The sequence below is a fragment of the Botrytis sinoallii genome (genome assembly GCF_014898435.1).
Source record: "Botrytis sinoallii strain Bc 23 chromosome Unknown BSIN_024, whole genome shotgun sequence".
Taxonomy (NCBI): Eukaryota; Fungi; Ascomycota; class Leotiomycetes; order Helotiales; family Sclerotiniaceae; genus Botrytis; species Botrytis sinoallii.
Window position 1 is genome coordinate 312,298 of NW_024066051.1, and position 16,293 is coordinate 328,590.

Genomic DNA, 16,293 nt, shown 5'->3' on the forward strand with positions numbered 1-16,293 from the left:
AGCATCTTAAAAAAGTCTTAATAAACTCGCATATCAAAATCATACTTTGTCTGTATGGAGTGAAGGGAAGGAAATCCCTATGGTGGACGGAACGACCCTTTTAGAGTTTATTAGTACGAACACAGTCGATCCAATCCCACTACCATCAGGTCCATAACCAACGGAGGAGTACTCTTGTACGATGCAGGAAGTTCGGCAACTACCTAATCTCTTTAGTGCCTGCGTAAGGAACCCTATGAGATCCATCTTTATTGATACTGTACTGTCAGACTGTCTGGAGGTTCCATGTAAAAGTTAAGATGTCCGATATCACCGTCGTCACTGTTTGCTTACGAATATAGTGGTGATGATGACGAGTAGGTATCTATTCTGTTGACCACGAATTACGCTGCCCATCACTTTCTTCGGGTCTATTTCATTGGCCTCCTGGGTCATTGTAGGCAGCATGGTCACATTTTTGCTTAATTAGCTTTTTCGGTCTTCCATTTTGGAAGTTTGCGTGTTGGTCCGTCCATTCATTGAATTTACGGCACAGGCACTTGACAGAGTACTACCCCTCGAAGAAATGAAAGGAAGACTACGTACACATGTATCGTACACATTATATCCCTCCCCCCTTTTCAAATACTTTACTTAACCTCTTGAAGCTTCATCCGATAAAACGGTTTTTTGCTTTCCACATGAACGAGCTAGATGCAGGATCACAAAATGGCTTTGGCGTAAGAGAAACTATTCACGTCTCTTCTCGGTCAAGTTCAAACAATTTCAATTCACGCTTTGTATCACGGATTTATGGTCCTCGCTTTGTTACTGGGAATTAGGAAAAGGACTGTGTGATGAACCCCCGATGGTGTTTCAAGCAAATGCACTTTTGTCTTTAGTCTGCAAAATATCCCATCCTCAATGCTTCATGCTATGTTTCTAGGTCTGAGGGTCGAAGACTCGGAGGAAAAGAAAGGCATGAGGAGCCATACAATTCATTTATCGCAATAATCTGAAAATAGCATGTTTCCTCTTTCCCCCCTCCTTTCCCATGAGATCCCTGGAAAGTTATGTTGGAACTTGTGCAGGTAACGAATTATGGATTGGTATGGTACCCTTCCGCGAGTACAGTATCTAGTATGCACATCCAGATTCGTCAATATCAAAATGTCAAGCAGGTATGGTAGATCAGAACAGTGTGAATCAGAATCTTAATTCGTTGAGATATCAGAGTGTCTGTACCTCGCCTCTTCCTCCTGAAGGGACCTGAAAGCTATTTAGGAAGAAAGTCTGGGGCGCAGAATTTCCAGCGAAGAGAATTTTGTTTGATATGATTGGATATTGAATGATATCTTATGGATTCTTACTCGTACCTCTTTTTTATAGATCAGATGTTTCAATGTTCCAATGTTCAAGATACGTTCCCCTTTATATCATTATTGTGTCCTTATTATCTAGTTCATATCGACTACATATCTAGTAACCCTTTTCATTTTGATTCTTTTTAATATATTATTTCCCATCGAACGACTCTTAGTTTTCAGATTTCTAGTATTCCATACAAAGTCTCCGTACCCGCCTGAGCTTCGTAGTTGTACATGGTAGGCCGCGTCATATTGCGGATCCTTGACCTTGAATCATGCCAGACAATAACCCTAGCACTTATACTAGCATTTATACACTCTGTGCTTCGTACCGTACGTATATCAACCAACAAACTTGCCAAGATATAGAAAAGAGGATCGAACCTTGGGATTGGAATCACTCTTGCATTGGATTTGGTCTTTTTGTATGAGAAATATTATTCTAAAGGTTCAAAGCTTTTTGGACCGTCTTGCATTTTCATATACAGTACCTTTAGAGAATTCCACTTCTATATTTCTACTCAATCGTTTCAATCCTCGTCCTTGATAGTAAAACAAGTTGACTACTGCTACTGCACCTACCTAGTAAAGGTTCTTGTCATCTTATATTGTGTTACTTTCTATTCATCCTTCCATCTCCATCTCCATATTTATATCTTTCCCTCTTACTTTAGAATCTCTCAGCCTTTCTCGGCATTCTAAGTTCCAACCGCTGCGCTTCCTAAAAAGTCACCCACGCCACCATTTGATACAGGACAAGAACGGATTCCACGGCATGCCAGCCTTACAGTAGGAAAACGCTTGAAGATCTTAGAAATACTAAGAAATATACTCCACAAATTTGTATAAAATACGATTCTCTTGCCTGCACCTCGTACTCTCAGCCACAATTCAGAGTTTCGTCATCTGTCGCAGGCTCTCTTTGCTGTACAAAAGCTTTACTCTTACTAGTACTACTCAGTCCGAGATTTGAGAACTTATACAAAACATCGCATCACATCACATTCGTTCCGAATTTTGGTTTCTAAAAGTACCACCTTTCATATCAACCTCACTCCAACAAACCATTTTTTTCAAATAGTTTGAATATATTGGTTATTACTTTTTTACATTGGATTTTCTTGGCCCTATTTTCCGATTTTCTGAGAACCAAATTTTTTGGGTCTTCGGGGTCTTCGAAGCTAAATTAATTAGCGCCTACTGTCCGCGTCATCTGGACCAACCCGAACAATATATACCAATTTCATATCCCATATAGGATTTCATAGAAGGGTATTTCTTTTTTATCAATATATTTTATCTCCAATCATGAGGACGACAACATTCATTACCGCTGCCGTGGGAATATTATCAACATGTACAGATGCAATACAATTACAGAAGCGAACCGATGGACCAGCACGAGTAGTTGGACTGGATATGGTACGAAAACGGGTGGAAAATCCTTTAGCAAGAGATAAATTAAGGAAATTAAGGAGGAGGTCGAAGACTGTTACTGCTACTTTAGATAATGAGGTTCGTGAATTTTATATACACTTTAAGTGAAGCTATATACTAACATTGTTCAGGAAACTTTATACTTCGCCAATGGAACATTAGGTACACCAGCACAGAATTTACGGTTACATATCGACACAGGAAGCAGTGATTTATGGGTTAATACTGCTAGCTCAACATTATGTAGTAGAAAGACAAGCCCTTGTCAGCTGGCTGGAACATACACGGCCAACTCATCGTCCACATACGCATATGTAGCCAGCGATTTTAATATTTCTTACGTTGATGGATCTGGAGCATCGGGAGATTATGTCACTGATACATTCACGATTGGGTCAACGACGTTGGACAAATTACAATTTGGTATTGGATATACCAGTTCTTCGCCTGAAGGTATTCTAGGAATCGGTTACGAGATTAACGAGGTTCAGGTGGGAAGAGCGGGAAAGAAGGCATATAATAACTTACCAGCACAAATGGTTGCTGATGGTTTGATTAATTCAAATGCTTACTCCTTATGGCTTAACGATTTGGACGCTAGCACTGGAAGTATTTTATTCGGTGGTGTCGATACTGCTCAATTTCACGGGAAATTGGAAACCCTCCCGGTCGAGAAAGAATCCGGGTATTACGCCGAATTTCTCATCACCTTAACCGAGATCATGCTAGGCGATACCGTCATCGCTCAAGACCAAGCTCTCGCCGTGCTCCTCGATTCCGGAAGTTCTCTTACCTACCTCCCCGACGCCATGGCCGAAGCCATCTACGAACAAGTCGATGCTCAATACGATGCTAGCGAAGGCGCCGCCTACGTCCCCTGTTCCCTCGCTTCCAACACCAGCGCTCTAAACTTCACCTTCACATCCCCTACCATCCAAGTCACCATGGACGAACTCGTCATCCCCGTCACCAGTACCGCGGGTCAACAATTACAGTTCACCGACGGCACCGCAGCCTGTCTCTTCGGTATCGCTCCTGCAGGTGATAGTACCTCGGTTTTGGGAGATACCTTTATCCGATCCGCATATATCGTCTACGATCTCGACAACAATGAAATTTCTATCGCCCAAACAAATTTCAACGCTACCAGTACCAGTGTAGTGGAAATCACCACGGGCACCACGGCAGTTCCAGACGCAACACTGGTTGCGAATGCAGCAACCGCTAGTTCAGGTTCTTCGGGTGGCAAGATCAGCGGATCGGTCACTTTGAGCTCGGGCTCAAAGTCGAAAAATGCAGGCGCCATGCAGACGCCGCCGCCGTTGGCATATGGGATGGCTGCATTGGGTGCGGGATTGTATTATGCTATGTAAAGATCTTTCTCTTTGCTTGGCAACATGGAATGTCATGAGATGAGATGAGAAGACGTGGCGAAAGTTATTTGGAAAGACTTTTATTATTTTTATTATTTTTATTATTTTTATTTGCAGCGGATTGCATTGCATTGCGTGAAATGGGATGGCATGGTATGGCATTCTAGAGTTTTATACACACAAGAGTTGCATTAAAAGGCGTTTCTCTTTTTTCGATCTCTCTTTTCATATATATAATTTTTATATATTTTTATGAGATGAGAGCGTTCATTCTTCTTTTGATGATAAGGGATTTTTCTTCTCCATACCTTTTTGAAATATGGATGGATGGTTGGGTTTCATGGGTTGCTTGCTTGCATAGCATCGGAGTCTTTCTTTTACTTATGATTTGGATGGGATGGGAACTTTGGGAAGGATTGGAGAATGTGAAGTGAATATGAGATGAGATAGGACGGGATGGGATGAGAAGTGATGCTGATGTTGATGTGATGGAATATGGAGGGGTTAGATGTGGATTAGATATTCTCGAATAGAAAGAGAAAGGATACACACATATTTTCATACATACATAGATGCAAGAACAGAAAGATAATAAGAATCATTGCAAGACAGATTAAAAAAACATATCTATCTATCTATCTTCAACATATCATTATCAGAATGTGAACATATACATGAACTCTGAAAAATATCAACATGAGATGATGTTGAATATCCGATACCCACCTGCCTAGAATGAGTTCACAGGTATGCAATATACATCCTAGTACATTGTATAAGCCTCAAGATGGGAAATACTAACTAGGTATATAAACGGTTTTTCGGTACTCGAGGCTTGGACTCTAGAGTTCGAAGGGGGAGCTTGGCTTCTTGGCGTGGTGATTTCTGGTGAGGGTGGGAGAGGGGAAGGATATAAGTAGAAGAAGACCAAAAAGGAAAATGTGAATGGTTACAAACAACTTGTTAGAAACCTACCCAGATACCCGTTGGATTTCCTCGAGATCAGAAATTGATATTCAGAATTCAAGATTACTGATTTTTTATTTCTATCTCTCTGTCCATTGACTATAGTATCGAATTCATCATCTGCAGCTTCATTCATAGATAGATATAATTAGATATAATAAAAATTATACAGTAGAGATAAGATACACAACCAACTATATACTACAGAACTCCGAATACAACAACCATACAAAACAAGCATGTAGATATAAAGTCGCAATAGTTGAAGCAGATATACATCTCCTTATTTATTATATCCCGATACCAACATCGATTCTCTGATTTGGAAAATAGGAAATGAAAGATAATGAATATCTATCCGTTCATCTATTGGTTCAATAATCCCGAATACACAATCAAGCTCTCTATTGCTATCATATAATATTTTCATTTTCTTCTTCCCTTATTCATCGCACCTCTCCTCCCCTCGCTCTCCGCTCGTCGAAATTATCTATTTCTTCTTTGGTATGGATGATGAAATTCTACACCCCTCTATTCTAATCATAAATATAGATGGTAAGTTGAATAATATAAATACCTATCTGATAACTATCAAATCAGATATCCATTAATCCAAATTAAAAATTAAGATTTATTATGTTAATGAATCAGTAAATATAAACCAGCCATCCAGCCCAGCGTACCCCCTCCAATATTCAAATCCAAAATGACCTCACAATTTTCCATCATGCTGGACCACTGTAATGCAATCCACTCCACCCACTCCACCACTCCCACCCACCAAGATCAAAAAAAGGTCACAAAAATTAAACTCCCCCACCAAAAATCCCTCGCACTATTTCCTGACCCCTCCATCTTCCTTTGTCGCTCTTTGCCACCCCCTCTCATTCTCCCATCTGACCATTCCCATCCATCCTCATGGAAACCAAACCGAAAAAAAAGCACAAAATACAAGCGAATGTAGGGAATTGAGCCCAACGCGGGGGTCGAACCCGCAACCTTGTGATTGACTTTGAACATCTTCCAATGATAAGAGTCACACGCTCTACCGATTGAGCTAGCCGGGCAGGCTATGCTTGATGATTTGATATTGAAGTAGCTGGGTTTTAAATATATCATTTCTTTCAAATTATGAGGAGATGAGAAATAGGAGGGATTTAGGAGGGAGGAAAATGTACTCTGTATGGAGAGGTTAGGATAGCAATGCAATGAGCTGTAGCAAAGAAAATGAGTTTGAATGAAACAAATGCTCGATACGTATACGGAGGAGAAAAAGGTGAATTTTATGTGAATAGGAAAAAGGCAGAAATAAAATGCACCATTAAATCGTCAAATAAACGTCAGCCTAGCCAGCTCAATCCGTAGAGCGTGTGACTTTAATCTTTTGACAAAAGATTGGCATACAGACTGGAGAGAATGCTCACATTATGTATGTGTATGGTTGTTAGATAATATCAATGTGATGTTGGTCGGAGTTTTTGAAGTGACTTCGCTTCGGGGGAAGGAAGGAGCAATTGACCATGAATGTATATATGTGCTTAGGTACTTGTGGGCAGATGGGTTATTTCCTGAAGTATCAGAATGAGAAGGTAAGGATAGGAGTACTGGAGATACGTGTTCTAAGATTCACGCCGGAGTGGGTTAATTATCCTGTTCGATTTTCAATCAAGTGAGATCAAATATTAACACACAGCCTCTCCCTGAACGCTGATGGAGATTTCGCAATATCTTAATTTCTACTCGGGTATCTACATACATACATGAATTCCTTTCCTGGCGCCTTTCCTTCTCCCTTCTAGATTTCCTTCCACGCACCATCTTAAAATCCCGCTCCCAAATCATAATAAATACACATACCCGTTCTAAAATTATAAACAAAAGCATTCCTCGTATTATCTTTATTCTGGAATGCTAAACCACTCATTAAATCATGGATTTCACCTATATAGCGACGTTCGGCTGTGGGAACTGAATGGGTAAGTTTGCGCCAGGACTCCGGATCCGAAAGCTTGGTTTCGCGGATTAGATCCATCACCTAGAGAAGTGGGTGTTAGTTCATAGGTTAGGATAAATTGTGAAGCACAAGATAATGGAGTGAAAGAGGAGGGTTATAGAGCTGTGTGGACTAGCCACAAGATACGATACGGTAATGAATAAGGGTATAGCAGTGCTTAGATTAGGAATAATTTTTTAGTTAGACTGCTTACGTGATCTGTTGTTTCAACGGCAGCGATAGGGCCATCTAAGAATGAATGAACGACTTGTTGGAGATGTTAGTATGAGTATCGTAATAGATAGGTGTAAGAAAGGTTCGACGAATGCAACTCACGAGTCGCAGCTCTTCCTTGAGCTTGCTCTACAATGTTTCTTCTATTCGACTTCTTGCTCTTTGTACCGGCAAACAAAACCCGTACATCCTGTTCATGATCACTTGGTCCTGTATCTGGCTGACTATGTTGACGAGATAATCTAAGAGACGTATTAGTATCCATAAATTAGAAGAGATTCATATATACTTACTTCGCTCGGTTGTAAGTACCTTCTCTCTGGTCCCTTTCACGCATTTCGCCACGAAGCCACGAAACTAATTGCGTAGAAGGTATATCGGCATCCGGAACGTCCTTCCTGCCAGTAGTCTTACATCTTACCACGGAATCTTGCTTGATGATGATTATCCAAGAATAACTATCATCTCGGTATTTGGATAGGAGATCTTCAGGGGATCTAGAGTCTCGTGCTAGCTCGGCACTTATGTCATGCGACCATAAGTTCGAAACCAATTCAACTCCAGTTGACCTTAGTATTGCTGCATCATGACTTGCGACAAGTACATCACACTAGCAAATAAATCAGTTGTTTTTCATTTGATGACGGATTTATGGTGTTATAGTAACTCGAAAACAACGAAGGTTGTAACACTTACTCTCTTTGTGCTCCAAATACCTTGCACTTCCTCATCGGGCTTCTTTAAGAATCCCTTCGAATTTGCTTTAGGAAGTCGAGCCATCTTCTCCCATGCTAGATTGAAGCCTACAGCGTGGCGTTCCTCATTGATGTTCTTGTGATGTCGATTTTCTCGGATCAAAGAATCATATCGACCTCCTGCCGCAAATACGTCCCGAACTTTTCTATCATACAAACAAGAAAATAGTATTCCGCCTTTGTAGAATTTTTCTTTTAGACTTCCTAAAGGATTGACATATATCTTTCTCTGGATCTCAAACCGTTTTGTATATCTATACCCACACGTTAGCGATGCTTGGTGGAGAAAACCAAAGAAACCAAAATACATACGCAATTACATCACGTAGATGTGCAATAGAAGAAGAAGCCTTTTCGAACATTTCGGTACCTTCGAAAATCACCTTTAGTTTTTGAAAGGCTTTAGTAGGGGTATCTCTAAAATCAAAACGTTGAAGATCCTCAACGCTTGTGGCAGAAACCTGAAATATGAGTTAGCAAGTGCTTCCCTCTGAGAAATTAAAACTAATCATACTCCAACTAATGGTGATCTAAGTTCAGCTCTTATCTTCTGCCATGTCCATTGCTGTACATTAAGCTTACTTAATGTATCAGCAGCAGCTTGTCGTATACTAGGTTCGATGCGACAGAAGTCAAAGATTAGACCGAGTAAATCTGCATGATTGATGTGAAAGCACATTTGCGACGAAGGTAAGGACGGGAAGCTAGCAACGATCTCATCTAAAACTTTAATAACCTCAGCCTCCTTTAGCGCTAGATCTAAGCTGTCGGAAGTCACAACATCAAAATCCACTTCGCTAAATGTTTGTGGACATGCGCCGTCGTGCTTATCGCGAAAAACGGTACCAAAGGCAAAAGATCTTTCGACAGGAGGCTGGTGTTTCGCGATGGCGCGAGCATTTGGAACAGTGAGATCATAAGGCAGTTGCAGAAGAGTACCACTTTTGTCTAGCAATTGAACAGCGTTGACACCGTAATGATCCGAAGATGGGAACAGAATACTTCGAGGAGTTTCTACAGCTCCATGGTTACGAAAAATTGAGATCAACTTTTGCTTGACAAGCCCTTGTAGCAATAAGTCGTTACCACTAGGAGTCGGAACTCCCATGTCCCAAGCATAATCCTTTGCTTGTTTTGTTGGTCTAGAGAAGAGAGCACTCATCATCTTTTGATGATATGGTGATTTTGAATCAGACAGACCAGCTAAAGTTTGACGGATTGTTTCGCTTTCCATCTGAACTGGTAGTTTCCTGCTTTGAAGAAGTTCGGAACTTGAGGGTCGTTCTTTTGGATTATGGTTAAGGAGGGACAAGATAATATCTGCCTGGATAGCTTTTCCGATCTTGTCAAAATTCGCAGGGAATACTGGATCCTTCTTTCTTAGACCATCGATAACTTGAGCCTAGGCAGAGAGTTAGTATGGAATTGGCAGATTGTATGAGACATTAATCGTTTGCTTCTATTTGGACCCAGAAGTAAAAGCTGTAAAGCTAAATTACGAATATCGATCGCAAGGAAATATATGAGCAATGAACTTACTCTCTCCATCCCGACAAGCGGAGTATAGCACATCTCAAAAAAAATCACACCAAGAGAATACATATCGACCTTGCCAGTGTACGGCCCTCCAGAAACTGCTGATCGAATTTCGGGTGCAATATATGAGAAAGTGCCAATACTTCGTGTTAAATCCCCACTGTTCTGCATTCCAGATGCTGAAACCTTGTCGATTGCCGAGTATTGGCCCCTTGTGGCCAAACCTAGATCGCCTATCTTGACATTTGAAGCACCATCTATGAAAACATTCTCTGGTTTGAGATCGCGATGAACAAAATTCAAGCTATGAATGTGGGCAAGACCCTCAAGAATTTGACGAAAAACACGCCATATTTCCTCGTTATCTTTATATAGTCCTCGTCGAATAAGATCGCGAAGCGTTCGCTTCTCACAATATTCCATAGATATGTATAGAATCGTTTTGAATGGGCGTGGGGGTCTCGGACTAGATCTACTTTCCCTATGTGCCAAAGCAAGTCGTCCATGCCCTCGATTTCGAACATGTCCATTGGGTTCTGCGGAATACTCGTCGTCTTCATCATCATCGTCGGATTCTTCATCGCTATCCGTTGCCTCATCGTAACCGAATTCAATTTGGTATCCGCTGGTCGACATAAAGTCAAGCCCCCCTGTACTCGTCGCAAATTCGACATGGGGTCCAGATCCTCCAGGGGAGATATTACTGATAGATTCTTCTGTGGCAGCATCCGTTGTTGTGTTTTCATCGTCTGTTTCGGAAAGGTCTGGAACTTCTTCCGTCCATGTACTAAAGTAACCTAAGAGAGCGTAAGCACCATACCGGGTCAATGAAATACTATGATTGAAACGTCTTTCTCCTAATCCACTCCCTGGTAATTTAGAGGATCGAGAATTACATTGATATGACTTCCAACTTTGGCTCAAATATGTTGTGCTGTAGTAGAGAATACAAAAAACCCAGTACTCACGAACAACGGAAGGATGATTGAGCTGGGAGAGTAGGCGAGCCTCTTTTAGTACATCATCTAGCTGAGCAGACGACTTTTGGGTAATCTTTTTGATGGCATATATCTGTCCATCTAGTTTCTGTCTTGCTTTTACGACCTCCCCAAAACCTCCTTTTCCCAAGCGACCCTCTTCAACAAAATCATGAGCATATCTTGAAAAGGGTCCAGTGAGACTCATAGAATCATGTCGAGGTCTACGCGGTGTTATGGGTGCCAACGATGATGTTGATCCGATCCTCGACAATATGGCAGACGTATCTTCATCCATTATGGTAGCATCAGTAACAAGAAATTTACACGAACCTATTCAAATTAGTCAGGTTGGTTTACAGAAGATATGGAGATTCTACGAAAACCTAAAGCGAACAGGAGGAGCACTTACTGAGCGCGAAAGCTCGCGGCCGTTTCTTCGGATCTGGATTGAATAGTTTGAGCATAAAATCGTGTAAAGCGTCAGATAAGTCCAATGAGTCTAGCATAGCCTTTGGAGATGAGTATTTTCGAGTAACATTCAACCCAAAAGCCATCTGAAGGAAAACGATACCAAGCTCCCATATGTCAGTTTTCGCGGTTCGTAGGCCGTCCCCCAAGTTAGCAATTTCCGGAGGAAACCAGTACGCAGATTTTGCCATGGCAGAGCTATCAATTTTTCTTTTGGTGATCTTACCACTCAAAGCATGTAGCTTTCGTTGATATCCGGCATCAGCAAGTTTTGGCCTGACCACTCCATCTGATTCCCGGAAAAGAAGTACATTTCCACTGTGTATATCCTAGAACGAGGAGCATCAGTACTTGAAGAACACGGGAATATAACCAATTGTTTACCTCGTGAATAATTCCGTTTTCTTCGTGGAGGAATCTTAAAGCATCCAGTAGCTCTATAGTCCATGAACGAACTTTGTTGACATTCATGTTCTCAACGATATCCAGGAATTCTTCCAAGGATCCTTTCTCAGCATATTCGCTTAAGGTACTGACAGTCCAGGAAGAATCATTCCTGTGCGTCCCAAAATTAATCAACTTCAGCTACACAGAAAGCTCAATGAAACCATAGCAACAAAATAGTAGTGAAAAACTCACTCTTCTTTTTCTACCTTGAAATCCAGAAGATTAAGGATATTGTCATGTCTAATGCTCCTGAGCTTTTCTAATTCATTTTCCATCGCTTGCAATTGTCCCTTGACACTACGATCGCCCAAGTTCGTATCAAGCAACGTCTGCTTCAATACCAATAAAGGGGCGTGAGAGCTGACTGCGGGTCTTACAGTGTAGCAACGAGATACAGGACCTTGACGAATAAATGATTTACCAGTAACCGCCTGAAAGTATATCGGATTACCCTCAGCATCCAGAACTGAGACTTGGCGATCTAGTACCTCGTGATCATGAGTCATCTTTCCAATTCCAGAATTGGAGACGGTGATTGAAGGGGGAGGTTGATTTTTCCGCTTTGTCTCTTTTGCTTTGGCACGTTGTCTTTTCAATTCATCTTGCACCAAGGAGCCAAGCATTCTCTCTTCTTCCTGGGATTCCAACCTATCGTAAATTTAGCACTTTTGAGGGGTAATGATACTCTGAGATACCAAGAGCGATCAGCTGATCTCAAAGGGAGAAGAAAGAAAAGGAGATATACTAACATTTTTTTCTTCTCTTCTTCTAAACGCTGATCTTCAAGTATCTGAGCAGCAGCCGCTTCATGAGCAGCACGCTCTTCTTGTAAAGTGGGTAGTTCCCGTCCTGCAGCTTTCGCTTCAGCAGCTTGCTCTAATACATCCTGACAAGCAGTAACAATTTCCATGATCATGGCTTGTTCCTCCTTGACCAGTTCTTTAGGTAATGTCTCGATAATCTTCTGGAGCTTGAATTTAGTAGACTCCCGAAGACCGTCGGTATTTTTTAAAGTCAACAATGGCGCCGACTTGGGATAAGTCAGGGTCAGGGTGACTCCTAAAGTCACTGAGAAATCCTCGTCAGAAGTTTTGATAGATATTTCAAATGACGGTTCTGATTTCTGTACAAAATTAGATTTATGTCATGCATCAGTTGTGAAGAGAATTTACAAACCTTCCATGCTGATTGATGTGTTTCAATACGCCGAAAGTCATCACCGTATATTGAGGCGAGAGCAATCAACTCGTCATCTTGGGTCTCTTGATATGGAGATTTTGGTGAGTCATTTGCGACATCATTATTTTTCATTGAAGGAAACGTGGTTAAGGGCTTTTTCTGCTGTGCTTTCTTTCCCCATGGGTTATTTGCTGGAGGCATGATGGAAATTGGGTTATGGCGCTTATTTGATGTGGTATTGGTTTATATATTCCAATATCTGAATTCGTCGTTGAGATTCAAAAAGCAACAAATGCGTGCGGCCGAGGCCACAGCTATGCAGACATTATGGGTTTTCTCGAGTTTAATTATGTTAGAAAATTTATATGTCGTCCCAGTCACACTTTGCCTTCCTGCCGTCAAATATATATTTACATGATAAACACATGAGGCGAGGCAGGCAAGGCTGATTGACTAGCCTATCAAGTATGACTAACAACCTTGTCGTCATGTAGCGGCGCTAATCTGTTTGTAGCATGAGCTCCGTGGTCCGATCTTTGTATCGCACAAGGCTCAAAATTTCTAGTGAGTCAATTCCTTATCTGTTGAGAGTCCTTTTAGTATTGAAATACAGTGCTAGGTAGGCCAATTGATCTTTTTTGAATCAATTGAGTTATTATCGCCCTCGCAAGAAGATTTGTAGATCATTATCTTTACGCAATGGCTCTCAACGCATGTACGAAGCTCCCAGTAGCTCGATTGATCAGACCAACAGCTTCCTATCACCCCGCAATCAGTAGCATCCGATACTACTCTGCACCCCCCGAGAGCACGATACCGGCCGCAAAGCTGAAATACATTCCCACAAGTGGCACATACCCCAAAGGATTTTTAGTTTCTGGAACTCATGTAGGAGTTAAACCTACCAACAAATCTACGCCAGATCTTGCTTTCCTTGCCTCGGAGACACCATGTGCGGCTGCAGCTGTGTTCACAAAGAACAAATTCCAAGCAGCTCCAGTTACTGTGAGCAGGAAGATGCTACAAAGAAGGAATAATACTGGAATCCGTTCAGTCATTATCAATTCAGGATGCGCAAATGCTGTGACCGGAAAGGGTGGAATGGAAGATGCTGAGAAGATGGGTGCTGAAGCTGATAGATGTTTTGACACACCAAGTGATGGTAAAGGTGGGAGTTCAATAGTGATGAGCACTGGTGTAATTGGTCAAAGGTTCGAAGACCTACTTCTAACTCGTTTTCAATCTTAACTTCAATTAAACATTGACTAAACCTTTCATATCAGACTACCAATCCAGAAAATATTGCTCAAAATACCTACCGCATTTGATGGTCTAGGAAGCTCTCACGAGCATTGGTTGGCGACTGCAACCGCGATTTGTACCACCGACACGTTTCCAAAGCTCTTATCCCGAACATTTTCCTTACCCTCTTCCCCAGAAGTGGAATACAGGATGGCTGGTATGACAAAGGGTGCCGGAATGATTCACCCAAATATGGCTACTCTGTTAGGAATGATCGCAACAGATGCACCCATCGCACCTGCATTACTGCCTTCCCTTCTTACAAAAGCCGTTAACAAGTCATTCAATAGCATCTCTATTGATGGTGATACTTCTACGAATGACACGGTTGCTGTCTTGGCAAACGGAGCAGCTGGAGGACAAGAGGTCACTTCTGAATCTTCCGAAGATCATGCTGCATTCCAGAAAGTTCTGACTGAGTTCGCTACAGATCTTGCCAAGCTTGTAGTTCGCGATGGTGAAGGTGCCACCAAGTTTGTCACTATTCGTGTGACAGAGGCCCCATCAGAAATTGGAGCACGCAAAATTGCCAGCACGATCGCAAGATCTCCCTTAGTAAAGACTGCATTGTATGGTAAAGATGCCAACTGGGGCCGTATTCTCTGTGCTACTGGCTATTCCCAAATCTCTGAACCAGGCGAGCCCATAAATGAGGTTCCAGAAATCATTCCTGAGAAGACAAGTGTCTCATTCATTCCCTCAGATGGCTCACCAGAACTTAAGCTTCTGGTGAACGGAGAGCCAGAATCAGTGGACGAGGCTCGCGCTGCTGAAATCTTGGAACATGAAGATCTTGAAATCTTGATAAAACTTGGTGGTGGAAAGGAGGAGGCAGTGTACTGGACTTGTGATTTCAGGTAAGAACCTAACACCCACACTGACGAGAAAAAGACTAACTTCATATAGTCATGAATACGTCACAATCAATGGAGACTACAGAACATAAATGATGAAAACAACAAGTTCAATAACAGGAGAACTCAAAACTTATAATTTCTTCAGATGAACAAGTTTTGATTGTACATAGAAAAAAGGTGAAGGAGGACGCATAACAGTGAAAGCGCACCACAGGGAAAACATAGCGAGATGATAGAAATACCCAAGCTTGCATATCAAAAACCACTATAAAGAACCCAATTTAACCCTTACCTTGTGCATAAGTAAATTAGTTATACATGTCTTCTCGTGTCGCTCCAATCGATCCTCGAGATAACCATCCTGCCAGAGTCAGGCTGGTTAGAATTTCCGCCTCAATTCCTCAATTCTCACTGAAATTTCTGCAAGCAATCTGAGAAGGGGGCACATGCAATGCTAATCTCATTCTCTTCGCGTATGTACATCACAGACCATATTTCCATCTCACGCTCTTTCAACAGTCTGAGGGGTCCAGGCAGTAATCTTTGGTTTGACACTAAGAGGAAACATCAGCTCAAACGCACATACTTGACCGATAATTTGTGTATCAGCACTCACGTAGAATAAGTCTTGAAAGCAGCACGGCTCATGGTGAAAGTTGGTCTATGATCCGGTAACTGCCAAGGTTGTTTTTGCTGCAAGAGAAGATCTTCGGTTGGTGGCTTATCTACCATGTATGAGATCCATGCGTGCCATCCGGGCTCAATTTGACATCTACAGATAGTATGTTAGAACGAGACAACTCGGCGAGAGGCGCTGGATATTCCTTACGGGCTGAACTCGTCGTCCTTGTAGTCTACCCATCTTGTGCGTACTGTATGTTGGTGTAAGCGTAATCGGACTCGTAGATGGCATATTATGGCAGGTTCGTACGTGGTAATTCATCCTCCAGGTTCTCAAAATACTTGTTGCCATATCGATCCTTTGCGATGAAGGTTCCGGCCTTGGTATCACCTGTTTCCCATGAGCTTCAGTCTCTCAGCTATCTTTTCAAGCATTGAATACCTTGGTACTATATTTCAAAATCCATTCATCAGCATCGTTGTTCGCTTTGTGGTGGGCTCGTTATGAGGTGTACTTACGTGCATTTGATGAAGAGCATCCTATATTTTGATCAGCAATCTGGCAAGCGCATCTCGAGGGCCTTCATACCTTGATACCTGCTCTGCGCAGATTGCGCAAGGTCCGCAGAATTGTAGACATCTTGTTGAAGTTGCAATGGGTTTGCTCAATTGTTAACAATCAATGAAAGTTGACGTTCATGAAGTCGTCGCTCATTCGGCACGCCGCTTTTGCGCTAGCGATATCAAAACGATATCACTATCCTATCGGCTTCCCGAAATTTCAAATCTTCAACATCGC

At 41.8% G+C, this 16,293-nt stretch overlaps 4 protein-coding genes across 4 annotated transcripts; 2 read left to right on the top strand and 2 right to left on the bottom strand.

Annotated features, from left to right (window-relative positions):
- Positions 1-2,654: 2,654 nt before the first annotated feature.
- Positions 2,655-4,156, top strand: EAF02_010156 (uncharacterized protein; the record flags this gene model as incomplete). The annotated part of the gene is made up of 2 exons (XM_038906204.1): positions 2,655-2,861; positions 2,915-4,156. 2 exons carry the CDS (start codon positions 2,655-2,657, stop codon positions 4,154-4,156), a joined length of 1,449 nt encoding a protein of 482 aa, XP_038753931.1.
- Positions 4,157-6,941: 2,785 nt separating this feature from the next.
- EAF02_010157 (uncharacterized protein) lies at positions 6,942-12,915 on the bottom strand (the record flags this gene model as incomplete). The annotated part of the gene is made up of 14 exons (XM_038906205.1): positions 6,942-7,157; positions 7,330-7,382; positions 7,452-7,591; positions 7,643-7,959; positions 8,046-8,358; positions 8,417-8,565; positions 8,619-9,506; positions 9,644-10,437; positions 10,609-10,950; positions 11,030-11,417; positions 11,473-11,644; positions 11,728-12,183; positions 12,285-12,658; positions 12,712-12,915. 14 exons carry the CDS (start codon positions 12,913-12,915, stop codon positions 6,942-6,944), a joined length of 4,806 nt encoding a protein of 1,601 aa, XP_038753932.1.
- Positions 12,916-13,413: 498 nt separating this feature from the next.
- Positions 13,414-14,962, top strand: EAF02_010158 (uncharacterized protein; the record flags this gene model as incomplete). The annotated part of the gene is made up of 3 exons (XM_038906206.1): positions 13,414-13,925; positions 13,998-14,873; positions 14,923-14,962. The coding sequence occupies 3 exons, from the start codon at positions 13,414-13,416 to the stop codon at positions 14,960-14,962; spliced, it is 1,428 nt and encodes a 475-aa protein (XP_038753933.1).
- A 413-nt stretch (positions 14,963-15,375) lies between these two features.
- EAF02_010159 (uncharacterized protein) lies at positions 15,376-16,134 on the bottom strand (the record flags this gene model as incomplete). The annotated part of the gene is made up of 7 exons (XM_038906207.1): positions 15,376-15,427; positions 15,490-15,645; positions 15,703-15,745; positions 15,805-15,885; positions 15,937-15,943; positions 16,014-16,034; positions 16,084-16,134. 7 exons carry the CDS (start codon positions 16,132-16,134, stop codon positions 15,376-15,378), a joined length of 411 nt encoding a protein of 136 aa, XP_038753934.1.
- Between the last annotated feature and the right edge of the window lie 159 nt (positions 16,135-16,293).